The sequence below is a fragment of the Elgaria multicarinata genome, chromosome 3 (genome assembly GCF_023053635.1).
Source record: "Elgaria multicarinata webbii isolate HBS135686 ecotype San Diego chromosome 3, rElgMul1.1.pri, whole genome shotgun sequence".
NCBI lineage: Eukaryota > Metazoa > Chordata > Lepidosauria > Squamata > Anguidae > Elgaria > Elgaria multicarinata.
Genome location: NC_086173.1, coordinates 12,953,630 through 12,979,780, shown reverse-complemented (window position 1 = coordinate 12,979,780; position 26,151 = coordinate 12,953,630). Strand labels below are relative to the sequence as shown.

Here is a 26,151-nt window from a genome sequence, read left to right as displayed (position 1 = left end):
ATTGATTTCAGTGGGGCTTAATTCTGAGTGGACATACTTAGGATTGTGTTGCAGCTCTGTTTTTATGGTGACACAAGATACACACATACCATGTTTACCAAAAGAACGCTTGAAAAAAGGGGGTTGGACACCCTGAAATAAGCAAGGGCAGATAGAAATTGTTTCAGCAAGCATTCTGGAAAAAGGTGCTGCTGAATCTTCTTTAGCCAGGAAGGACCTGGGGAATTGCAATTCTGTCTCCCTCCCCCTTTTCTTTTCTCTCCCAATCCTGTTGTAGTCCAGATTTTTTGGGGTAGGTGGGAGCACACACACAGCATCTCTCTCTCTCTCTCCAACCCCCCCTCCCTCTCTCCAACCCCCCTCCCCCCAAGCTTCACAATAGCTGCCGGGCTGATTACAACAGGAGGGCAGCAGCTCAGAGGGGAGATGGCCCCAATCTGCAACTCCTGACAGGGGAAGGGAGCCTGGTGATACCTTGCAGCAGCACAAGCAGTCCTGCTCCCCACCCAGCCGGCCGGCCGCTGTTCTTGGCAGTGGCTCTTCTGCCCACCATCCTCCATGTGCTCCTTCCTCTCCACCGCAGGACTGCTGCTCCGCCTTGTGCAGCAACTATCACGAGAGGTCTGCCGGGGCAGCTTGTAGGAGGGAGCAGCTCTGGCCGAGGGAGCAAGTGAGCGGGGTGGCGGTGGCTCCAGCAGGAAAGAAGCCCTGGGCCCTCCTAGGCAGGAGAAGAGTGGGCAAAGCAGCTGAATTCGCCGCTGTTTCCTGCTCTACTGCCTCCTGTGGGCGCTTCCCCCACCCCCTACTTCTGGTGGGGCCGCTGTGGGCTTGAGATAGGAGGAGAGAGCGGCTGCGTGAGAAAGTCCTTCCTGAGCAGGAGCAGTGTGGGGAGAGCAGTTGAATTTGCCGCTCTTTCCTGCTCGGTCCCTGGGTTTTAGGACCTTCTGGAGAGATCACCTCGAGCGCCCCCCTGCCGCCCCTTTGCCTCTTAACGCCCCCCTATGCAATCCCACCGCCCCCAAGGGGGCAATACCGCCCACTTTGGGAACCACTGTGCTAGATGGACATAGCAGAGTTTACATTAATTTCCTTTTGGCTATCCCATCCAATTCCTGTTGTCTACAAACACCATTAGCTTTTGATAGCAGCTAGAACTTTTCAGATTATAGACCTAGCTTTGTAAAGGAATTGTTTCAATCGTTGTAATATATTGGACTAGAGAGTTATTACTCCAATAATGGAATGGGTATGATCACTATGTAGTGACAATGGGGAAGGGCATAGCTCAATGACAGAACACATACTCTGGATGCAGAAAGTTCTGGGTTCAGTTCCTCACATCTCTAGTTACAGGATGTCAAATAGAGCTGGAACCTTGAGCCCATTTCCGGAACAGGCCAGATCAGTAGAGCTCCCTTTTGCTAGTTCTGCTGACCTGTTCCATTCCAGAAATGAGTGTTTCATTTGTGTCTGGTCATTTCAGGAAACTCTAGCTTCCCACTGTATGTTTATGTGTTTCAGAGGAGGTGGGGAAACAGAGGGCTTTACTTTCTGGATGCTTACAATTGTTTGGGGGGAGGCAATGACCCCAGTCTCATTGACAATGGGATGCACCTCATCTAGAGATACTCTAAGGAATGGCTTTAAAGGTGATGATGGCAGGCTGAGATGTTTTAGAAGCCCCACATGGTGCAAAATTCTGTTGCAAAAATAGAACTTAAGTTGGAAGGCAGTGAAGCAATGCCTCACCAGAAATCCCAGCTAAACTGAAGAAAATGACAGACTTGAAGAAGAGGCAAGGGTACAGGGAAGAGGAGGCAAGGAGAGAAGCTGGCTAAGTGGGGGGCAGCCTAAACCAGCATGGTTATCCAGGGGATAAGCTGAACAAATTGAACCCAAGGGGGTGCCTGGGAAATCACTTCTAAAGGTAGTGTTTTCTAAGGGGTGGAAGTCTTTAGGCCAAAGAGGGGTCTGAAGGTACTAGATCTTCTGTGATAGGTTGGGGGATCTTTGTGTATGGCATAACTCACCTTGAGTTATGTGAAGGTAACTTACATAGAAATACTTTAAGCCTTGGAGGTTGTCAGTGATTGCTAATGACTTCTCCAGAGATAAGGACTCTTCAGGATTGGAACAATTTTTTTGCCAATTTAGGCCAATTTATGTAAGCCTTTGAGTGGTTTAACTAGGGTGGTAACTTGGTGATCAGGAAGGCTTCTGCATCTATCCAGAATTTCCATGCGATGCATACTTGTCAACTCCTGTTAATTCAGTTGCAATAGAGAACACACAGGTTATGAACGTTGATTACTTTATATGGTATTAACTCACACTTTACTATCTAGAACTTTCCACTCTTGGCTGCTTCTAAGCCTCTTGCCTAAACAGCCTCCTGAAACACATAGATACTTTAGCCAAGTTATCCCATATTAATGCATGGAACAACAAGCAGTCAGAGTAGACAGTACTGAACTAGATGGAGAAATGGGCTAACTCTGTATAATACAGCTTCATAAGTTCATTGCTGTGTAAGATATTAGACAGGTTACCTAGTTTAACTGAGAAAATCAGATTTTGCAGCCCTTGTGCTCATAGGTGGCTTGTGACTGTAGCAATGATCATTTAGGCCTGTGTCATCTCTGCTCCAGGCTTTCATTCTTATTTTACTCATCTGTTTCATTGGGAGCATGACATTAATACCCACGAGGGCTGATCCTGCTAACTGGCTGTTTGTGTCCCTTGCAGTTTCAAGGAGTGCATCCCACGTTCCTTCTGCCGGCAGATTCAGCAGAGCAATTACCTGACTCGGTTCCGTACAAGAAGTGTTTTCAAGAAGTTTTTGCAGCACTTCCAGCGGCATACAGTTAGCACCGGCAAGCTGACAGAGGAGGACGTTATGCAAAAGTACCTGGCGACCTTGGAGAACCTGGCCCCACGTTTTGGGAATGACCTGTTCATGGTCCTCTCACTGGAAACCGTTTCAGAGGGTGAGAAGGTGCCTCTTTACATCAATGGAGGGCACACACATCTGGAGAACTCCAATGCCTCCCCTGCCAGCGACAGGCCTGCCACCCATGAGGTCTTGGTCACAGGCACTGATGGCATTAAGTGGCGGCCCATCTCTGCTGAGGTAGGATCATTTGTGGGTTCATCATCTCCTCCTTCTGGTGGTCATTGTCAAGCTTTGCATCCTTGGGCATTGGAGCTCTGAGCTTTTTCTGGGGAAGTGGTTGTGGTGCCTGCTGGTTGCTGTACAGTCATTTTGTCCCATCCCAGTTTGGGAAGCCATCTTGGGTACTTAATTTTGTTCAGTATAAGAGATAATTATTTTGTCTTGGTTTACAGGTTTAGGGCAAGTAATAATATGTTAGTTACAAGCACAAATATCCAATAATTAGGCCAGAAAGTTAGATGAAACAAAATTTGAATTGAATAGTTAGTTTTTCCTGAGCTGGAACAAAGTGCTTTAAAAAGGAAAAAATAATCCAGGTTACCAGTTCAAAATAAAGGTTTGACCAAACAAAAACTGACAATGACGATATACTCAGTGGCCCCAGTCAGAACTAATCATGTGCATGAAGAACGATTGTATACATTTTGGCTTTTTCTTGACTACTCTATGCTTTGTGAAAATGGCAGCCAGGACAAAGACCTACTGTCTTTAAATGTTAAGGGTGTAGATCCGCATATTTTGGATGGTGTTGCTAACCAGCCAGAATGTGTGCTTGCCACAGACCTTGTCCTTCTCTTGACTTTGGGTATGGCAGGGGAGGGTGCCTCATCCATTAACATTGGGCTGAGTTTCAGAGGCACTTGGAAAGCCACCTGAAGACAGCACGCTGAGCTTCTGTGCTCACATTAGAAGATATACTCACTGGTGGCAAAGGAGTGCACCATGGTTGACTTTGAAGAAAAACAGCATGGTGGGGTGACCGGCTGGCTGCTTCTGTTTGGATAGCAGTGAGAAGCTAAAATCTTCAAATTCCAAACTGATTCAGTCTAGCAAACGCAATCCCAGTTTCTCAGTGCAGTGAAAAGTGTGTCTTAGAAGCAATAAATTCCTCCACTGAGAGGCAGCCACACAGTGCCTTTGTAACCTTGGGGGTATACCATACTCTCAAGGTTACAAAGGCACGCCAGGACAATCTTAGGGGTTGTAACTTAACACAAGGATAGAGACAGGTCTCTAGGTCTCTAGACATGGGCCTAATCCATTTAGGGTATTGGTTATCACCAGCTCAGTAACTTGAGTTTGGAAGGCAATTGAGTGGTAGTACAGATGCTCAAGCATTGGTGCAATGTACTTCCAGTGACCCACCCCATCAGAAGACAGGCCACAACAATTTGCAACCACTGAACCTTTAAAGTTGTTGTCAAGGGAAGCCCAATGTAAAAGTCCAACCTTGTAGTAATTGCTAGCTGTAGGAAGTGGTTGCCAGCTATTGCATCTATCATGTGCAACTCCAACAATAGCCAATATGGTGTAGCAAGACTGGGGAGACCTGGGCTCAGATCCTCACTCAGCCATGAATCTCAGTGAGTGACTGGCCTAAGGTCATAATATTCCAGTCTAATCTTCCTCACAGGGTTGTTGTGAGGATAAAATGTAAAGTACTATTTATATTTGGGATTTTTTTTCTTTATGGACCAACATGGCTACGTGCATTTTTGTCTTTTTAATAATAGAGTGTTCAACAATGGCCCAAGTGACTTAGCCTTTGAAAGTGTCAGCTTCTAGAAAATGCTGGTCAGGCAGATCTTGGCATGACCTCTGTGGCTGTAAATTCTGAAAGCAAAGCGTACACCTCAAAGGACTCTATGGGCCTGTTCAGACAATCATAGGGTGGGGAGTGGTTAGTGGAACCATGGTGTGGGGAGGGGGAGGGAAACCACAACAAGCCTGCCCTCCACATGATTGCAGAACTATGGCAGGCAATATGGTTCCCTTACCTGTCCTCTACCTATGGTCCCACCTTTGTCCTCCTTCCTTGCATCCCAGTGGCCACCACTGGGGTTGCAGTGGCGTTCCTAGGTGATCCTGACCATAGAGATTGGCCATGCTGGTTAGAGCATCACTGGCATTTCCAGGCGTTCTATGCGGCCCTCTCTATGGTTGACCATGTTGCTTCACAGGGAGCCACCCCAAGACCCTGAACCCATTCTGCAGAGTGTGGGTTCTCAGAGTGGTTAGGGCACAAATATGACCCATGTTGAGTTAGCATATTGTCTGAACCCAGCCATTCTCTGATCCTGAAGCTGGAATTGGAGTATGGTCATGGCTCCCTGTGTGTTGAGTTGTCAGAAAGATGGTCCAGGTTTATTCTTAAAACAGCTATAGTCTAATGTTGGTGTCTATGCTGATGTAAACACCCTAGAGCTCAGACTAAACTATTGTTGTTTTGCAGAGATTGCAAAGCCATCTCCACAGAGGTTATTTAGGTAAGAAGGCCAGGATGAAGGACCATAAAGCCAAGTGGCCCTATCAACCAGTGGAACAATGTGAACCTAAATGGGTACACTTTTGTGACTTCCAGGAGATCACACACATCGTTGTCAAAGACTGCAAAGTCATCATTCACCGTCAAGACAATAAGTGCCTGGTAGGTGCGGTTTGTCCCTCTGCTACCCATCTCACAGATCTGTGTAAATGAGATCTGTGAGTAAAGGCTGGAGCTGTTGAAAGGACAATATGTGATATTATTTCTACTGTGGTTGTATTTGCTCAGCACCCTCTGCTGAAAGACCCAACTAGAAAAACATTAAAACCAATAGCGACTACCTTTGAAAGAACACTCTCAGAGCACTGGAGTGCTGCAGTGTGTGTTTGTGTAAGAGTGGTGGAGTAGAGAGGAAGAGGGAAAACATTATTAAACTTAATTGAGATTTCTTAGGAATAAAAATTCTGCACATATGAAATCTCTAAACATTGGGATATACATGCGTATTTGGTTCTCTCTTCCATGTTTTGATGTCACAACATTATGTAGTCGGTATCATGTGGCTGCCAACCACTGAGGGGTAGATGCAGAGTAACTTACAATGGTCACGTTCGCACAGTCGGAGAAGAAAATTAAGCCACCGTAGCAAGGTCGGAAAATATTCCACAGCGGCTTATTTTCCTTCCCCAGTCATATGAACCCAGTCAGTGTCATGACATCAGTTGTCCTAGATCATGTTTTAGAGGGAAAATGGGGAACTAGACTGCTGCTTGTTCTAGCCTTGTTTTATTTTTTAATCATAGTTCTCCCCACTCTTTTACTGTTACTCTTTTATATTTACAATAATCCTGTGATGTATATTAGGCTGAGACTCAAGGTCACCTAGTGAGCTTCATTCCAGTGAGGAATTTGGACCTGGGTCTGCGCAGTCAAGGTTGAACACTCTCTGCACCACCACCCAGGCTTTCTTAAAATCACAGTTTTCCTCGGCTATTATGGTACTGTGGACAAAATGTTGCATTTGGATGTAGGAGATGAGTTCCCTGCTCAACAACAAAGATCTTCTTTGTCAATAACCTTAAGCACACTCTTTCAGCTTCAATGGACTCTAAAGGGATTTTTGAAGAAAAAATGAGAAAGACTGTAAAAGCACTTCAGATTCTGAAAATCATGTAGAAACAAAAGCCAGTTCTAAATTAGAAAATTGCACAGGATGGATGGGCCTGCTCAGTGTTGCCTTGTATGGCTAGTGTATTGCTTCTGGAGCCAGTGGTTACTGGTGCTTTTAGAGGCAAGAAGTTGAGCTGGATAGATTGATTAGCCTAAGCCAGGAAGAAAGTGTACCCTTAGCTGTGAAAGTAGGATTGCTCTTTTGTTCCCCAAATTCCTGTGATTTCCCACTAATCTTCCAGTGAAGGAACAGACAGAGATGGTGGCCAAGATGACCACCTGGTGGAAAACTTTTTAAAAGTACTGTTAAAGTACTGCAGCAATTTGAGCCGAAATCTCCTTGTTCAAAGTTCAAAACTTTTGTCCACTGCTATGTCTTGGCCTGTCTTAGGATCACAGCTCTGTTTGTCTAGTATGGCACAACATAGCAGCCTGAGGTTAGTGAAATTATGTATAAGATAAGGAAGGTGTCCTGTCATCATTTTCCTAAATTGGGATAGATTATCCGCTTAGCTTCCCAACCAGATGCATCCCATTTATAGTCTTATCTCTGTGTCTCTTCTTTATGTTGTGCCTATTTTAAGTGTTCTGCAACTCAGAATATAGGCTTTGTGTGAAACAGTGTAGTATTAATGGGACAGCAGAAGGGTCCTGACAGTGAGTGCAAGCAGAGGTGGCAAATGGAGACAGAACACTGCAGACTCCCGTGATATAGCTTTCCAGCATAGATTTACAGGGACCTTTAATCCAACACCGTGCTTAGAACTAATCACTATGCTTTTTTTAAAAAAAATCTATTCAGGATCTGTCTCTTTCATCCCATGAGGATGCCCTCTCCTTGGTTTCACTGGTAGATGGCTACTTCCGATTGACAGCTGATTCTAGCCATTATCTGTGTCATGACGTAGCCCCACCGCGACTGGTTATGAGCATCCAGAATGGCATTCATGGACCCATGCAGTAAGTGGTCTCTACTTAAACTGCCAGCCATTATCTTCTCTTACATCAGGCTGGGGAGCACTTGGCTTCATAGGTTGTGTCTGAAATGTTTTCTCTTTCTAGGGAAGAGTTCATTTTGGCTAAACTGAAGAGGGAGGAGCAGGAGGATGGGCTGTACATCCTCCGCTGGAGTGTCCTTGACTTCAATAGACTGATCTTGTCCGTACTGAGGCGAGGCCAGGTGAGATGTGGGGGGGTGGCAAGGGACTGTTCTGATTCTATAGATTCTCCCAAATGGTGGTTTGGTCCTGATGATCTGTGGAGGAGCCTTTTCAAAGTTTAAACATGCAATGCTTGATTCTAAGCAACCTTTGTCAAAGGCTGCGTGGGTCTTTATGTTAAATCTGTGCTGTCTTTTTGGCAATATATTGACTAATCAACATCACAGACAGAAATAAAGATAATAGAAAAATCACCTGGGAAGCAGGGGCTAAGGTTCTTGTATCTGGTGAAAATCCTTAAAATAGGGGTTCAACATTCCTTTACAACCACCTTTCTGAAGATCAATTAAACAAACTGGATTGGTTCAAAACAGTAAAGCTTAACTATGATTTGGTATGATTTCTGAATTGACAAACCATAATTATTTAATTTAATACATTTCTTCCCTGCTCTTCAACTGAAAAGGGTTCCAGAAGGTCTTGCAGATCCATAACTATCCCTCAGGCTTTCATTCTTAAAGACACAACACAAAAGAGAAAAGGATTGCAGAGGGGGCGGGCAAAGCCAAATCAGGCACCAGTTCTTAAAGATACAGAATTCTTATTATGATTCGCTGGGATGGAAACAGTTCTGGGAGAGGAGTTGCCAAAAGGATTTGGTCCCTCAGCAGACCTTACTTCTCATCTCTCACACCTCTGCAGCCTGATGGAATGACAGCTGCTTTCCTCTCTTCCTCTGCTCTGCACCCTGGTGGAATGTAATTATGGCCATTACTCTGCCTCTCGAGGCTGCTGTGCCATGGAGATGGGATGAAGCTGAGGGCAAAGTAAATGGAAAATGAAAGCAAATAAGTAGCTCTAAACTATGGCTTTCCTGTTGGAAGCACATTGTGTCTGAACTGAGTCACACTTTGGAGTTGCATTAAAAAGTCAACCAAAATTACTAGCATATTTTCCCACAATATGTCTACATTAGTCATTTAGTAACTTATGGGCTAAAAGGCTGGAGTGATAGAGAAGCAGGCTGTAATGTTCCCATAACTCATTACTTGGAGACAATTTCTTACTTGCTGCAGGCAAACAAAGGAGTTGCTATTTACAAACCTTAATTATGTTGAACACACTTCAAAGAAACTTTAGGATCATTAATACTATTGAATGAACTGTAATTTTAACAATAATGCTGTATAATTCCTGTATAATAATGCAATGGTTAGGTTTGCACGACACAACAACCCACCTTGCGAACAAGCTACACAGTGTGGATTATATTCGGAGCAGTTACTGCTGCAGTTCTTCATCGTGGTCTCTATGCATCACACATATGGGCTTTGCGCCTGCGCAGAGACCGAACCGGAACCTTACATAGCTAAGTGGAACATTTTTGGCGGGAACCCCTCCCCCACGCTACCGCGCATGTCCATGGGGTTCCCGCCCTTACTTCAGTTCTTCGTCGTCCGCCATTGTGCCTAGACCTATAGAACCGAGCCTCTAGCGTTTTTTCCCCAGTTTTCTTCCTTAATCTTTTAAATCCTTTTTTCTCTTCCGTTCTTTCATATTTCTTCTTCTCTCTCTTATCTAAAAAAAAAAAAAAAAAATTGTAGTTAGTTAAATTCTCCTCAGCGACTTCGTCGCGGGCGCCTGACCCGCATGGCAGTGAAGGCCCCTTTTCGTAAATGCGTTAAGTGCGGGGCTAAGCTTCCCCCTACAGACGGGCACTCCCTGTGCGTTCTTTGTTTGGACGAAGGCCACAAAGTAGAGGCCTGCCACCATTGCATGGCATTTACCAAGCAAACCAGAAAGAACAGAACAGATTGTCTCCGTGCCATTTTGTGGGAAAAAGCTCTTAGAGCCACAGAGACACCAAACATGGACAAAACGACTACTGAAAAGTCCGTTGCAGACCGTAGCACCGAAGTGTGCGATGAAACCAGAGCGAATAGTAGGGCATTGATACCCCTCACACCTGGACGGTCGTTAGCGAGTTCCGTGGCCAAGAAGATCACAAAAAAGGCCAGAACTCCTAAATCTTCCTCTGAGATAGAGAAGAAGAGGAAGAAAAAGAAAAGGGATGCAGGAAAGCCTTCACCAAGGTCTTCCCGACCCTCTATGCTGACTCAAAGTCATTCGACTCCGCCGTCCGTACCAACAGCTTCCGCAACTGTCTCGGTACCGAGACCTAAGTCGCTACCGAAACCTCACTCGGTACCGACAACCACGCTACCGACCCATCCTCCAAGTCTATTGGAGGGTGAGATACGGGACTCGGCGTCCGCGACTTCTTTTAGAGACACTGTAGGGCTCTTAGAGACCGAAGAGATCGCTCCTCTGTCACAACCATCGCCAAGACCGACGATTACAGAGCGCACGCCAAGACGTGAGTGGGATAGAGCCTCCCAGTATTCTGAGCACCAGTCAAGGCATGATTATTATGACTGGGACTACTATCGCCCGCGAAGATACTTTCATCATGATCAGGGTTGCCAATACCCACCTGAGGCTTATTTTGCACAACCGCCACCAACATCTAGGGTATTCCAAATACCATTGCCACCACCTCCATCCCATCAAGTGTCTCCTACATCTACTCATCGACGCGCTCCTTCGATACCGGCATCTATAACCGCTACGGTACCGAACCAACAACTGGACCCAGAACATGAGCAACTGAATTTAATTACGTTGTCCTCACCTGAGGACGATTATCCATCCGATCCCGAGTCTAGAATATCAATTACACCAGAGGATACCATACACACACAAGATCCATCGTCACCGTCGGAAGACATGGGCAGATTTTCTGAACATATGCTAAGAATGGCCCAAGCACTTGGTTTGGACATTCAACAATTGGATGAGCCTATGGATGATCCCATTTACGATGTTTTTTGTACTAAAACGAACACAACAGTGGCTATTCCCCTTCCACCTGCTTTGAAACAAACAGCACAGCTGTCATGGAAGACACCAGCCTCTACTCCAGCTACATCAAGGAGATTAGAGACACTCTACCGTATTCAAGAGGGGGACGCCGAGTTTTTAGCGCAACGTCCAAAACCCAATTCTATTGTTGTAGAATCAGCCCAGGGTCAGTCTCAAAGGGTTCATTCCGCCCCCGTCGATAAAGAGGGAAGAAAGTTAGACCTCACAGGTAGAAGAGTTTATTCCTCTGCATCTCTTGGTATTCGAGCCTCTACTTACCAGGCAACGATGGCTCGATACCAACTCTTCCTCTGGGAGAAAGTAGGTTCACTTTGTGATTATCTCCCAGAGGATAAGAGAGAGTTGGCTAGAGTTTTTCAGGCCGAAGCCTCGGCTATAGCGAAACAACAGCTATTTACCGCAAGGCATCAGGTCGACTGTCATTCAAAGAGCATGATGGGTGCTATATCCTTGAGAATAATAAAAAAAATTCTGAGCACATTTGCGCACATTCCTGGGGCCAGTTTTTTTTTTTTTTTTAACACATTGCGGCCCTATTTGTGCAAATTTCTGGGGCCAAAAAAAAATTAGAGTGCCATTTGGGCATGGTTGGAGGGGCTGTCATTGGTGAGGGAGGCTTGGGCAGGTGCAATCAGGAAGAGTGGCAAGGCTTTTGCTAAGTCGCTCTGTGCCATGATGGGTAGGCTCTGTTGGGTTGGGATGACACACCAACCCATCATGGGTCAAACAATCCCTAGAACAAACCATGGGATGTCAGGGTGGCTTGTTGTTCAAAAACAACCACCCTGTGGGAAGTGGTCTGGATGACACAACAACCCACTGTGGCTTGTTTCACATGACAACCCATGATCGGTTGTTGTGTCAGGCGAACTCAGTCAGTCTGTAGTTTATTATGGTTGACAAACGGCAAACTGAAAATTGCCAAAATGGATGGTTCTTAATTTCAGATAAGTAAATCGTAGGTTTTATTCTTTCTTTTCTGCTGATACCACAGTAAGCTTCCTGTCTTAGTGGAAAGCACCATGTATTTCTAAAATAGGGGTTCAAGAATACTGAATGATGCAGAAGAGTTCATGTGTGGTAAACAGTGCCATTTTCTACTGTAGTCACCTCTGTTGTGATTCCTTTTCCCTACTTAAAAATAAACTAAGCCAGTTGGCAGGCCATCTGTATTTGCTTGCTTTGTTACTAGTTGTTACCAGGGCAGCAAATATTACTAGAGTAGAGCTCTTTGTATCTCTTCCCAGGAGGCCCCTGTCCAATGGGCCACTTCTCTAAAAAACAGCTTAATATATAAAACACTCATTTCCCTGTTCTTGACCAGACACTGTTGGAAACAGGATGCAGAACTAGGTAGCACCTTGGTCAGATCATAAAGATGGAAGGAGTAAGCGGGATGTTCCTGGCTTCTGTTAATTTTTGAAAATTGGGACAAATAGAGTTTTCTGTGGGTGCCGGTGTGTCCCATGTTATGCACTTTCCAAACAAGGCTGCTGGCTGACTATGCAGGATGATGTACATCTCTTATTCTCTCCCCTGTTGCTTGTTTTTACCAGAACCTCTGGATACAAGATGCCACAAGCTACAGGCAGTTCCGGATCAAGAAAAAGGAAAAATCCTTTGTCCTTGAAGGCTGGGAGCAAGAGTTCTCTAGTGTCCAAGAACTGATGAATGCTCTCAAAGGCTGCACACTAAGATCTGAAAATGAGACCTTCATTTTGAAGAAGTGTTGTCTCCCAAAGCCAGGAGGTACAAACCAGACAACATCTAAAGAATCTTTCTTTTCCTGTGATACAAGCTGATAGTGAAATTTTCCCTAGGGAAGGAGAAGTATAAGAGGAGGAGAGATAGGTCTGCACATGGCATGGCATTTTCCTACCATAAGACCTGTAATGGTTTAGCATTTGCTTGTATATCCTAGAGTTTCCGAATGTTAGGCAAAGCATAATAAATGTAGATAAAAGACTTATGAACCTGAACAGAACTTGTGAGGCTAAGTTACAATTTCAGGCATTCTAGCCCTCACACAATTAGAATTGCGTGAGGAGAGAGTAGGGGCAAACTCACTGGCTCCACCCCCTCCATGACATCACTGTTACCTGGCCTTGCTGCCTTCAATGTGTTGGAGAGTGAAGGTTTTCCATGGGCAGCCTGCTCTATGTGTGCAGGCTCTTCATATGATTTAGAATCCTGGGCAATCAGCCGACATGCGTAGAGCGCAATCCCCACTGCAGACTATTATCCTCCAATGCGCAAAGGGCAGCAGGACTGGGAAGCAGGGCTGTGAGGAAGAGATGGGTTGGACTCGATGGCCTTGTAGGTCCCTTCTAACTCTGCTATTCTATGAAATGCATCCCCACCCTCTCCGTATCACATGAGGGGTGGGCGGAAGGTAGATCTCCAGATGTTTTGGACCAGCTCCCAGAAGCACCCGCCAGCATAGCCAATGGTCAGAAACGATAAGAGTTGAAATTCAAAACGTCTAGAGATCTACTTTCTGTCCATCCTGGGCTAGAGCACCTGAACAGGGTTAATGACATGACTAAATAGAAGGGATATGCGATCACAGTAATGTGGTAGTGTCTGCTTAATTGGCCATATTTAAATATGCTGAGGGTATGTTTTGGGTACCAATGAAAGGAGTAGGAATAGTCTGCTGTTTTACTAAAGGTTAAGTATAAACCTGGCTCTCTAATATGTTTAGCTGTATGCACTGGCTGATTTAGGTATAATGACAAGGCATAGTTCATCCTTAAAACAACAAGCAAACGCAAGGCTTTTGTGCATGAGGAGAGATTTAAAGCTTTGAGTCACAGATTATTTTTTAAAAGTGTAGTTTCTCATTTCACCCAAACATGGGGAACTGTGATTTGTACAAACTACAGCTAAGAAACCAGGATATCAAACTATGATCAAACTATGGGTTGCTATCTTGGTTTTTTAACTTTAGTTTGCACAAATTAGTTTTCCATAGTCAGATGAAATTGTAGTCAGTTACATCTGAATTGGACCACTGTGTCAGAGTGTAGCAAGAATTGCCCCTTATCCGTATCAGCTGTGTGAATACTTACCTCTTAGATCACTGGGAAGACGTGGCCTAAACTTTTCCAGTGTTAGTGTCATATCTTCCCAGGGCACTGTGGCTTGCTGGGAATGCTTTTAAGCATCTCAGCTTCTATGTTAATACAGTTTTCACCACTTGATTATTCCTCAACCCACGTCTTTCAGGAAATTCACATGCCCGATGCTTTGTTAAAAAATTTGTATTTCTGCTGAGGTTTATGAAGCTGTCAGCTAGCCATAGGCTTGTCATATGTAATCATCAGAAGCAGTGTCCTGCAAGAGGCTCTATTCAGCTGCTTATACATTGCGGTATATAATTTTCTTCATACGTGAACAAAGCTGCTAAATATTTCCTTATAAGTAGTCCGTGAACCGGACTACTTATGTGAACCGCCCAGAGAGCTTCGGCTATTGGGCGGTATAGAAATGTAATAAATAAATAAATAAATAGTCTGCTTTTGTGCTATCGTCGTAGTGTGATTTCCTAGATCTAATATTTTGGGCTAACCTTGTGTACTACAGAAGTCTCTAACTTGCTGATCACACGAAAAATGAAGGACAGCACTCGACCAATTTTGAATTTGACCCAGCTGAGCTTCCATCAGATCCGAAAGAATGAGATCACTCAGGTCAGCATAGTTGCATTGTATCTATTTGGAGATGGTTAGGATTATAAAGGTGCATCAACCTGGAAAGGACCTAGCATTCTCTTTCCATGCAAGGAATTTTTAAGCCCCAGTTTTAGGACCATGCAGAGTGCTGATTTCATATGTAATTCCAAACCATGGTTTAGGAGCTACTGAAGAGGTGACTTGAGCTGCTAATATATCTAGTCTGGTGGCATCCAATTTGACTTCTATGCCTCCCAGTGGGGTGAAAATGGAGTTTAAGGGATTAAAGCAACATGAATGCCTGACAAGAAGGATTACTGTCTTCTTTTCCAGAGCCATGAATCCTATCCTTGGCTCCAGGTGAAATGAAAGATGCATATGAAATTACAGGGGTGTGTGTGTGCATTATAAGACTGGTTATATGATGTTTTCGCTAACACAGTGGTGTCTTAACCTCCTTTTAGAGAGCCCACTTGGGACAAGGGACGCGCACCAATATTTATGATGGTGTGCTGCATGTGTGTGGAGGGGCCAGTGGTGACGACGAGACGGAGTACTTTTCCACTGAGCAGAACAACAACAGCCGTGAGATGCACGTAGTGCTCAAGATGCTGGACCCTAGCCACAGGGACATTGCCCTGGTGAGTAGGCAGCGGGAGAGCAATAGAGGGGAAACTAGCAAATGTTCCGAGAGCACAGTATCCTATCTATCAGCCAGCTACTGGAGTAGATGGGTGAGCTTGCTTCCTCCAGAGACTGCTAGTCATGCCTTCTACTCATGATGGTTGTATGCTACCTCCAGGATCAGTCACTGAGTGCAATAATCCAGGGAAAGACCTATTGCTCTCATGTCCTGCTTGTGAGCTTCCTTGGTTGGCACTGGGTGGCCCACAGTGGAGAACAGAATGCTGAACTAGAAAGGCTTTTGGTTGGATCCAGCATGTTTGTTTATTTATTTTTATTTATTTGATTTGTTTTGTACCCTGCCTTTCTACCAAAAATGTCACTCAAGGCAATTTACAATCACTGATAAAAAACAACAAGCGTCAAATACACTAAGACACAAGTAAAAGCATTAAAAACACAACAACAGAGTAAAAACAGCATCCAAGCCAGCAGATCCTGTTAGAAGCCAAAGGCCTGCTTGGATAAAATGTTCTTTGCATTCCGGGAGAAGGACAAAAGAGAGGGAGCAAACCTAGCCTCCCTTAGCAGGGAGTTCCACAGCCAGGAGCGGCCACCGAGAAGCCCTCGTTTGCATTGCTATCAAACCTGCTTCTGAAGGTGGCAGTCTCAAAAGAGGGGCTTCTCCTGAAGAACTAAAAACTAGGCAGCCTCCTATGGAAGAAAATGGTCTTTCAAATAGCCTGAAGCCAAGCTATATAGGACTTTATAGGTCATAACCAGCACTTTGAATTCTGCCCAGAAACAGACTAGTAGCCAGTGAAACTGTTGTAGCAAGGGAGTTGTGGGCTAACTCTAACCAGCCCCAGTCAACAGACTGGCTGCAGCATTCTGGACCAGCTGAAGTTTCTGAACGGTTTTCAAAGGCCGAACCACATACAGTCCAAATTGGGATGTAACAAAGGCATATGTCACCATGACAAGATCAGACGTCTCTAGGAATGTGCAGAGTTGGTATTAGCCTCAGCTGCGCAACTGCACTCCTGGCCACTGCCGAAACCTGGGGATCCAGGTTAAAGGCCAACTCCAGAATACACCCAGACTGCAAGCCTCAGTCATCAGGAGGAGTGTAACTCCATCCAATACAGGTTGAATCCCTATTCCTTGGTCTATCTTTTGGCTGACCCAGGGGCAACTCTGTCTTGTCTGGATTAAGCTTCAATTTGTTTGCCCTCATCCAGTCTGTTATTGACATCAGATTCTGATTTAGTACTAAAACAGCTTCCTTGAACTTGCATGGAAACGAGAGAGAGAGAGTTGGGTGTTGTCATCACACTGGTGAGACTGAACCCCTCATCTTTGTATGAGACCTTGGGTTAGGGCAGCTGCCACTTTTGGCTGTGAGCAGCGCTGGACCCACTCTGCCTTTTCCAGCTTGCAGCCTAATTTAAGCCAATGATGGAAAATGGGAATGGCTCCAAAAGCCATTTCTCAGGGCTGCTTCACACATAACATTTTCCCTACACGTAATTAATCTCCACTTAAGAGAAAACCTGCACAAAAAGCAACTTCCCAGATGTGTATTTGTGGTAAATAGGCACTTGCATGTTCCTCCCATGTACTTAGGTTTCCCATTTTTGTCTCTATCCTACAGGTGATGACCTCTGGTAGAAAACATGTCTTCAGCAAATGCGATATGTAGTACATGGGCAATAATTATTTCTGTTATTTAGTTACACAATTATTTGCAGTGTTTCTATCCCATCTTACTAAAAAAATAAAATAAAGAATACTCAAGGCAGCAACTCTTTCCACAGATGCTCAAGATGATGTATAACAGTATCAAAATTATTACAAAACTATAAATGAAAATACACCTGAACAAGGATAAAATAGATAGCTAGTGAGTGCTACTAAAAAAGTTTATTTATAATGCTTATTTATCATGGTTACTAAAATGGATTGTCACCCTGCTGGAGGGTGGGAAAAGAATGTAAGGGTGGATACGGAATTCACTGCTGGTGCAGAGCAGTCAAAGTATTTTGAAGCTGAATCCAGACGAGACGGAGGTGCTTGCTGTCAAAGGACACAACCTGGGTTTGGAGGTGTGTCAACCGGTTCTGGATGGGGTTACACTCCTCCTGAAAGACTGTGTTCGCAGCTTGGGGGTGCTTCTGGATCCATTGCTCCAAATGACAGCTCAGATAGATGCGACGGCCAGGAGTGCCTACTATCAGCTTTGGCTGATACGCCAGCTGCGCCCCTTCCTAGAGTTGGAAGACCTAAAGACGGTAGTGCATGCACTGGTAACTTCGAGGCTCGACTTCTGCAATGCGCTCTACATGGGGCTACCTTTATGCCTAGTCCGTAAACTTCAACTAGTTCAAAATGTGGCAGCCAGGCTGGTCACTGGTACCCCAGTTTTAAAATCTCTTCACTGGCTGCCATTTAGTTTCCGAGTGAAGTATAAAGTGTTGGTTATCACCTTTAAAGCCCCTACCTGGTTTGGGTCCAGGCTACCTGCAGGATCGCCTTCTCCCGTACAATCTGCCCCACATACTCAGGTCCTCTGGGAAAAATCTACTTCAGCTAGCAAAAACTAGATTAACAACTGTTACCCAGAGGACCTTCTCTTCTGCTGCTCCCAGACTGTGGAATGGCCTGCCGGAGGAGACTCGTCATCTTGACAGTCTACTAGCATTCAAGAAAGCTATCAAGACTGATCTCTTCCGGCAGGCCTATCCAGTGGAATTTTAGGATGTTTTTAACAATGTATATTACGTTTTAATTCAGTTTTATGTATTTTATCATTTATTGTTTTTCCCCGCCTCGATCAAATGGAGAGGCGGGTAAGAAATATTATTATTATTATTATTATTATTATTATTATTATTATTATTATTATTCATTTTGTTTTGTTTTGCCTCAGCTGTGTTCTTTGGATAGTGGCCCTCATGTGATGGCCTCCTCTCTCTTTTCCACAGGCATTTTTTGAAACAGCCAGCCTGATGAGCCAGGTCTCCCACATCCATTTGGCCTTTGTTCATGGGGTTTGTGTACGGGGCTCGGAGAGTGAGTGTTAATCCCTGCCTTGCCTGGTCTTTGAGATATAATTGTCGCCTCTTAGCTGCCCTACAGTTTTCAATCATTTGTACTTGCAATGTTTGTTATTCCTTGCACAATCCCATTTCTCTCATTCTGCATCTGAGACAACTTACCCATGTTTAATCATCTCTTAACATCTACCATAAGATATAGTGATGGTCACCAGCTTGGATGGCTTTAAAAGGGAATTACACAAATCTCTGAAGGATAAGGCTATTGGCTATCAATGGCTACTAGCCATGATAGCTATAATATATCAGTATGCCTCTGAAAACCAGTTGATGGGGGAAACCTGAGTGAGAGGGTGCAATTGCACCTATGTCCTGCTTATGGGCTTCCTGGAGGCATCTGGTTGGCTACTGTGCAAACAGAATGCTGGACTAGACAGGCCTTTGGCCTGATCCAGCACAGCTTTTCTTATGTTCTTATGACAGATTTCTGTGGTGGTCACTTGCCTTCCATCCCCAGCCTGTGGCTCTTGACCCGTTTGTGTTTGTCTTAGATCTATTCGAGCAGGACAAATAGTCCTTTCCGATTCCCGTTTATGTTTTGTAGCCGGTCTGTTCCGCTGCTGCTGTGGAACAAGAGTGCTAAGCCTTTTTGGGCTTCAGGGTTCTCACTTTTCATCCTTTTTTCTGTTCTCAGATATCATGGTGGAAGAATACATTGAGCATGGCCCCCTGGACTTCTTCTTGAGGAAAAACAAAGGGCGGATAACGGTGGGCTGGAAATTCACTGTTGCTGCACAGTTAGCTAGTGCCTTGAGTTACTTGGTAAGTCTCCTCGGGAGGATTTGGAGTGGACATTGTGAGAATGTTGGGTTGTCACTTGAGCCAAGTCTCCACTAAAAGGTTATATCTGACAGATATAACATATATTACTTTAATTTCCAGGGCTTCTCTCCTTGTCCCTACCTCCAAAATTCCTTGGAATTGCAGTTCGGTGTGGGTATTGGTTACAGATTTCCTCACAAAATTGCATTTCTCTGAGGAGGAGAATAGCCATTAAACCAATGTATGTTTTCCTTGTAAATTATGCTCTTGGGCCCCACCTTGAGAGATGCAAGAGTGGCAGAATTGTATGCTAAGGAGCATTATTAAGTCCCATAACCAGATAGATGAGGATCACAGGACTGGAGATATTTATCCATTGTAAAACCGTTTAAGCCTTGAACTTGTACTTTCCAGGGTCATGGTGATCCAGCCTTAAGGCACATAATTGGACTTGCAAGCTTTTTTGACCCCTTCCAAGTCTATGATTCTCAGACTTGAAATGCTCAAATCAGCTGGGCAGCAGCTTTCTTTGCTGTATAGAACGGGAGTTTAGGCACAGACGGTAAACTACTTTGCTTACATGGAGTTTATGGTATGGCAAGGAATTACGACTGTGTTCTTTGACTACTGAACCAGAAAGCTTTTGATTTATTGCTTAACTAGCCCCATGAGGAAGCTGAGGCACAATGGAATGATGACTGAGTTACTTACAAAGAACTGGAGTTGGGAGCTCTCTCCATTTCTTGCTGTTGAGCAGAACTTTCCCTTCAGAAGTGTTTCTGACGTAGGCATGTCAGAGATCGGGCTTTTCACAGGCTGCCATTATGTGTTTATTTAAATAGGAAGGCAAAAACCTGGTGCATGGTAACGTATGTGCTAAGAACATCCTGTTGGCCAGGAAAGGCTTGGATGACGGCTTGCTGCCCTTCATTAAGCTCAGCGACCCTGGAGTCAGCTTCACAGTGCTCTCTCGAGAAGGTAGACCCTGATGGTTCTCTCTTCACATTTGCCTTTGTTGGGGGTGGGTGGGGTGGAGGGGATTAATTTGGACACATTACATTGCACGTTGTCAGCTGTGAGTCTTTTGCGTTTGTTTGTTTGTTTGTAAGGAAAAACCACTGAACAGCTGCTGAACAGTTGCACATCTATGCGGAGGATCATCAGATACGTTGTTCCATATGTGACTTTTCATCAGAAATGTTCCAGGAGGCGGGGGGAGGAGCTGTCTTGAACAAGCTTTTATTAATGTATGAACTGGTACCAATTGTGACTCTGATTTGCTACTGTAGAGGCAAGTGTTATTTCAGAAGAGGCCCTGGAATGCATTGCCTGCCTGCCCCAAGCAAAAATGAACATTAGAAGAACTCTGTCTTAGTTCTGTAGCAACTTTAAAGAGACACGAAACCCTGGAATCTTACTTAAAGCAGCTGGCATATTCTCATTCTTCTGTGAAGACTAGCTAGATTCATGGGTCACACTGAGAACATAATATTTGTTTTGCTGGACCAGACAAAAATGTCTCCAATAGTAACCAGACAGATGTGCCTGGGGAGGTCCACCCCTGTTTGCTCCCCATATCTGGCGCTCAGAAGTATATTGTCTCTGATTATGGGGCCAAACTAGATGTGACTGGGGCAGCCATACTTGTTTGTTCATGTCTGCCCTATTCACATTTAAATGGGGGTGGGACGGGAGAGGATCTGATCGTTACAATAAAGCCAAACTCTTTCTTCTTCCACTCCTACTTCCCTGTGCTCTGCCACTTCAGGCAGTTTTCCCTGCCAACCCAACTTACTTCCAGTATTGGAGCTGAGCTGGGGGAAATGGCTGGGATAACAGTTTATGAACTGCTCTTCGTATAAAAATTAAACACCCCTTCCCCAATTTTTATATGAACAGTACAGACGTTCCAATAAACATGTCTAGTTTGGCCCCTGAAGATTCCATTTAGCTCTTTGGAAAACAGATCAAAGCCATTGATAGATCTGTTCTTTATGAAGTTGTGTAAACCTAATAGCCGTTCTCAGCCATTACATCCTGTGACAATAAATGTTATCAGCTGATAGTACTTCCATCAGTTTGTCCTGAAATTAACTGCCAGTTAGTTTCATTGGAATGAGGGATTTGCACAGACAATTTGTGAATGAACCAGGTGTTTCTTTACCCTCTTCTTCTGGAACTCAGCAGTCTTTTGAATGAGGGAAAATGATTGCTCGCTTGGCTGCTTTGCAGTACTGAAAGTGTATATCTCAAAAGTACAGGTGGAGAAAGATTTGAAGCAGCCCAAATACTGGCAGCCATATCTCAGACTAAATTTTAGGTAGAGCTTTCTGGCCAAGCACAGCCTGAGCAGGACTACTCAGAGATAGGAATTAACATGGAGCACTGGGAATTTCTCCTGCACAGTCTCCCATTCTTTTCAATAAGGCTTGTGCAGGAGAATTTCCCAGTAGATTATATCCCACAGGTCAGATCTGGCAAATTATTCTGCCACCCTTAATGGTGCGGGGGACACATTCCTAGTTCAGCTGTGCTGTACCATTCCAAATCTGGGCTGTTCCGCTATCCAAATAATTATTTGCACATAGAAAGGTAGAATGCTAAGGAGAAGGATTTTTAGGAGGGAATTATTTTCTATGGAGGAGCATTCCATCATGTGACATTCACCCACCTACCCGCAGTCCAAAATGCTACAGCTCAGACAAAGGCTTAGCGCTTTAGTAAGAACTAGGCCAAAGACCTGCTGTTGAGAGTAGGCAACCTCGCTTTACTTCCTCTGTGCCTGAGTCAGGCCAGTCTCAATATTGTGAAGGTGTTTCACCTTCCATAAATCTCCTGAGTGGCCATTAAGTAACTGTCTCTGCTCATAAACAGTCCAGCAGACACCAGTCCCTGACAGCAAATCAGTATCACATCTTCCAAAGCAGCATGGGAATGTTTCATGTGCTTATTTGTTTGTTTTAAAGATTGGGAGCCAACTGATCATCTGTGACTTGCTTCTGTTGTCAGGCAGCTGCAGCCTGAGTATTATGCTCCATCCCTTGATAGCCTCTTTGGATTTATTTTCTTCATAAAATTTCTAAGTTGTGTTTGCCTTAACAAAATACTCAAACTGACAACGCAAACAGTACTAAAAACACACACAAACAACATAAAATCAGCAGCTGCACAACTTGCTTTAAAACCAGTTCAGTATAATTGTCCTGTCCTCCATGTATTTTTCTAGTCTTTTGACTTTGTTTTACAGCTACCTCCTTTGCAGTTTCCCAAGTAATAGCATCTATAGCCTCTTGTCTTATATCAAAAAGCCAGAGGTTTAATTCACTAGCCCATACAAGTTAAACAACCTAGTTCAGGCAATTACACCTCCATATTTTTTGAGGGTGAAGATTTACATGAGTCAAGTGGCTGCATGTACCGTACCCACATTATACATTACATTCTAAAGGGGCTTGCATGAAGACAGTCACTGCCTAGGTAAGTGTTTGAACTATGTTTAATAACTTAGCAGAACCCACATCCCTATTTGGACAAGGATAACCTAGCTTCAGTTGTCCATACTCTGGTAACTTCCAAATTAGATTACTGCAATGCCCTCTACATGGGGCAGCCTTTGAAGACGGTCCGGAAGTTGCAGCTTGTGCAAAATGCGGCGGCTAGATTGCTAGCTGGAACAGGGAGGTTTGAGCATATAACGATTCTGGCCCGCTTGCATTGGCTGCCTATATGTTTCCGAGCCCAATTCAAGGTGCTGGTTTTAACCTATAAAGCCCTACATGGCTTGGGACCACAATACCTGATGGAATGCCTCTCCCGACATGAACCTACTCGTACAGTGCGCTCAACATCTAAGGTCCTCCTCTGAGTGCCTACTCCAAGGGAAGCTCGGAGGATGGCAACAAGGGAGAGGGCCTTCACGGTGGTGGCCCCCGACTGTGGAATGATCTCACCGATGAGGCTTGCCTGGTACCAACATTGTTATGTTTTCGGTGCCAGGTCAAGGCTTTTCTCTTCTCCCAGGCATTTTAACAGCATTTAACAATGTTAAGTTTGTTTTTAGTGGACCCCAGAATTGTTGTTTTTAAATGGATACTGTTGTTTTTATGTTTTTGATGGTTTTTAAATTTTGTATACTTTTTAATGTTTACCATTTTTAACTGTTGTAAAACCGCCCAGAGAGCTTCGGCTGTGGGGCGATATAGAAATGTAATAAATAAATAAATAAATAAATAAATAAATAAATAAATATGCATGCCAGATACTGCCTATTGTTTGCATTCACCTATCTGTTCTCTTCCAGGCAGCCACTAACCCTTGATTTCTTTTTCTGTTTGCAAAGAGCGAGTTGACAGGATCCCATGGATTGCTCCAGAGTGTGTCAAAGATGTAAGCAACCTGAGTACAGCAGCTGACAAGTGGAGCTTTGGTACTACACTACTGGAGATATGCTTTGATGCGGACATGCCACTAAAAGAACGTACCCCTTCTGAGGTAGTGTCTGCCTCTGCTTCCTTTCTGTCCATGTATTCATGCAAGACCCCTGTATCTTATCGAAGGGTTTGGAGCAGGTTCCCTGAGAAAGTGGTTGACCTAGTTCACAGTGGTTGACCTTAGTCACATGTGGGGAAACATAGAAGAAACTAATATGCAGAGAATAACAATAGTTCTTTTGTAAGACTGCTGTGCCAGGTTATAGATGTATTATTAGGGGATCTAGATTTTTGAACCAGGGAACTGAGCATGTTATGAGAAACAGCAGATACGCTGAATTAGCCATTAAGGTAATATGTCATGGCTGTAAGCTGGGAAGGTCCCTAGCTATGAACACTCTAGATGGCCTTGGGCAAGCTTCTATTCTCTCAGCCCTCATCTGCACTAGGGAGAGAAAAATTATTTATCTGCTAATAGTGCAATCCTACACGTATCTACTCAGAAGTAAGCCTCATTGGATTCAATGAAGCTTACTCTGAAGTAAGCAGATATAAGGTTAATTGCCCTTCAATGCTTAGTAGTTATTGCATAGAGGTATAAAATTGCTTAATTTTCATCCTATTTTCTAGTTGCAAATTTAGTTGAGATTTAGCTATGGTCTTTGAGTTTTGTGTACACATATCCCATTTAAACCTTTTTGGTGTATTGGTGAACATTCACAATACCTTTTAATGTAGGAAATGTTTGAGGATTCTCCATTTGTAGCCAGGCTTCAATTTGCAACCATTATAAATCTTTTTCCTGCAGAAAGAGCGTTTCTATGAAAAAAAACATCACCTTCCAGAGCCATCTTTCAAAGAACTAGCTACGTTAATCAGCCAGTGCCTGAACTATGCTCCTGAGGAGCGGCCGTCCTTCCGGACCATCTTGCGAGATCTTACTCAACTGCAGCCACATAGTAAGTATTCCAGAGGGTTCCAGGGCACTGATAACAGTGGTCCTGTATAAATCAGTGGGATAGTGCTCCCTCCCTCAGAGCCTCACAGTGTATGCAAGGGTCTGACTGTAAATCAGATCCAGTTAAGGATAACAGTTTGTGGTCTCATCACAGTTAATGAAGTTGGAGTACCATGAAGACTGGAACTGCAGAGATCAGAACGTAAAGCTTTTATTACCACAAGCTACAGAATAAAAGGTCAAATCTGGAACAGCAAAATGTAAAACCTAGGAGAAGGTTAGATCAATGTAATATAGAACAATAGAAGAAACATGCAATGTTTAGGATAACCTAGGAACCTGATACTTGGCTCAAATGGAGAATGAAAAAGTAGTGATGCAATCAAAATCTAGTCCTGTTCTAATATTAGACTCTAATAAGGATCGCTTATGACTTGTATGACATGGCTGCATTTCTGCTACCTTTTCCCTCCTCCTGAGATCATCTAGTGCAGTGGTTCTCAACCTTCCTAATGCCGCGACCCTTTAATACAGTTCCTCATGTTGTGGAGACCCCCAACCATAAAATTATTTTTGTTCTTCTTTACACGATCCATTGTCATGGGATGCTTTGCTAATAATGAAAATAATACATAACAATAGCTTTAATAATACAAAAGATGATACATGACATAGTTCAGTCAATACAGTTTCCTAAGACCATCGGAAATATGTGTTTTCCGATGGTCTTAGGCGACCCCTGTGAAAGGGTCATTTGACCCCCAAAGGGGTCCCGACCCACAGGTTGAGAACCGCTGATCTAGTGTATTTTTTCTGTTTGAGTCTATTTCCTTTTGGCCAGTGTACATCTCACTTGATGTTTCTAAATTCCTTCCTTTTGTTTTCCAGACCCCCTTGACATCTCCTCCGTGAACCCTGAATTTCCTGTATCTGACCCTACTGTCTTTCAGAAGCGCTACCTGAAGAAGATCCGGGATCTGGGTGAGGTAAATTGCTTTTGTTACAAGTGAAGCATCACTCATTGTCTTTCCGAAATTCTTTCCAAGTAAGAACTGAAACAGGTGAGCAAAAGCTGCTCTTGATTTATCTGTTCCTGCACTGTACTTATTCCATCTGCAACTTGATGATCAAAAGTTTCAATCCTCTCTACACTTGTTTATCTTTATACATACATAATTAGTGTGTCAGGGAAAAGTTAAACAACCACTTCCTAATATGCTACATTTATATGATTAGAGAGTATTTTATATGGGGGACCATTCAAACATTCAACCTTAAACCTGTAACCCAGCACAGATACAGATGAGAGTCTGACCTGATATTTCAGCTCTTGTAAGTGGTATTCAGGCACATGCACACACATTCAGTGAACACGTGAAGGGAACAGGGATTGTGTCCACTGCTAGTTACACCCCAGCCAATGTAGCCACACATTCAGTTTTAGTATGAAGGGGGCTGTGCATTTATACATGTGCCTATGTATGGCTCCTATACTTGAGCAAACCTTCACTCTACTACACTGAATGTAGAGCTACTGGACGGGGCACATTGCATGGGGTGGTGGCTAGCAGGTGCAATCGTGCTCTGCCCTCATGCATTCGTTGAATGGTGTGTGTGTATATATATATGAGAACACTATAGTGAAAAGCTTAATGTGTATTGATGCTATATTGATGCTATATTCAGACATCATTATAGGGAGAATACAACTCCCCTGTTAAAACAGCTCCACTGGCTTCCAGTCTGTTTCCAGGCACAATTCAAAGTGCTGGTTATGACCTATAAAGCCCTATATGGCTCGGGTCCAGGTTATTTGAAAGACTGTATTCTCCCTTATGAGCCTGCCTGTGCTTTAAGATCTTCTGGAGAAGCTCTT

At 44.0% G+C, this 26,151-nt stretch overlaps 1 protein-coding gene across 2 annotated transcripts in view; it reads left to right on the top strand.

Annotated features, from left to right (window-relative positions):
- Positions 1-26,151, top strand: part of TYK2 (tyrosine kinase 2) — a 57,694-nt gene that overhangs the window by 19,129 nt on the left and 12,414 nt on the right. For both annotated transcript variants that reach the window (XR_010025166.1, XM_063119310.1), the window contains exons 5-17: positions 2,746-3,130; positions 5,406-5,600; positions 7,411-7,568; positions 7,671-7,788; positions 12,268-12,460; positions 14,297-14,403; positions 14,850-15,026; positions 17,994-18,081; positions 18,760-18,887; positions 19,730-19,865; positions 23,227-23,378; positions 24,126-24,276; positions 25,164-25,261. Coding sequence is in view for 1 of the 2 variants with exons in the window: in XM_063119310.1 (XP_062975380.1) it covers positions 2,746-3,130; positions 5,406-5,600; positions 7,411-7,568; positions 7,671-7,788; positions 12,268-12,460; positions 14,297-14,403; positions 14,850-15,026; positions 17,994-18,081; positions 18,760-18,887; positions 19,730-19,865; positions 23,227-23,378; positions 24,126-24,276; positions 25,164-25,261 (2,086 nt within the window). In the remaining variant the exon portion in view is untranslated. The remainder of the gene's footprint in view (positions 1-2,745; positions 3,131-5,405; positions 5,601-7,410; positions 7,569-7,670; positions 7,789-12,267; positions 12,461-14,296; positions 14,404-14,849; positions 15,027-17,993; positions 18,082-18,759; positions 18,888-19,729; positions 19,866-23,226; positions 23,379-24,125; positions 24,277-25,163; positions 25,262-26,151) is intronic.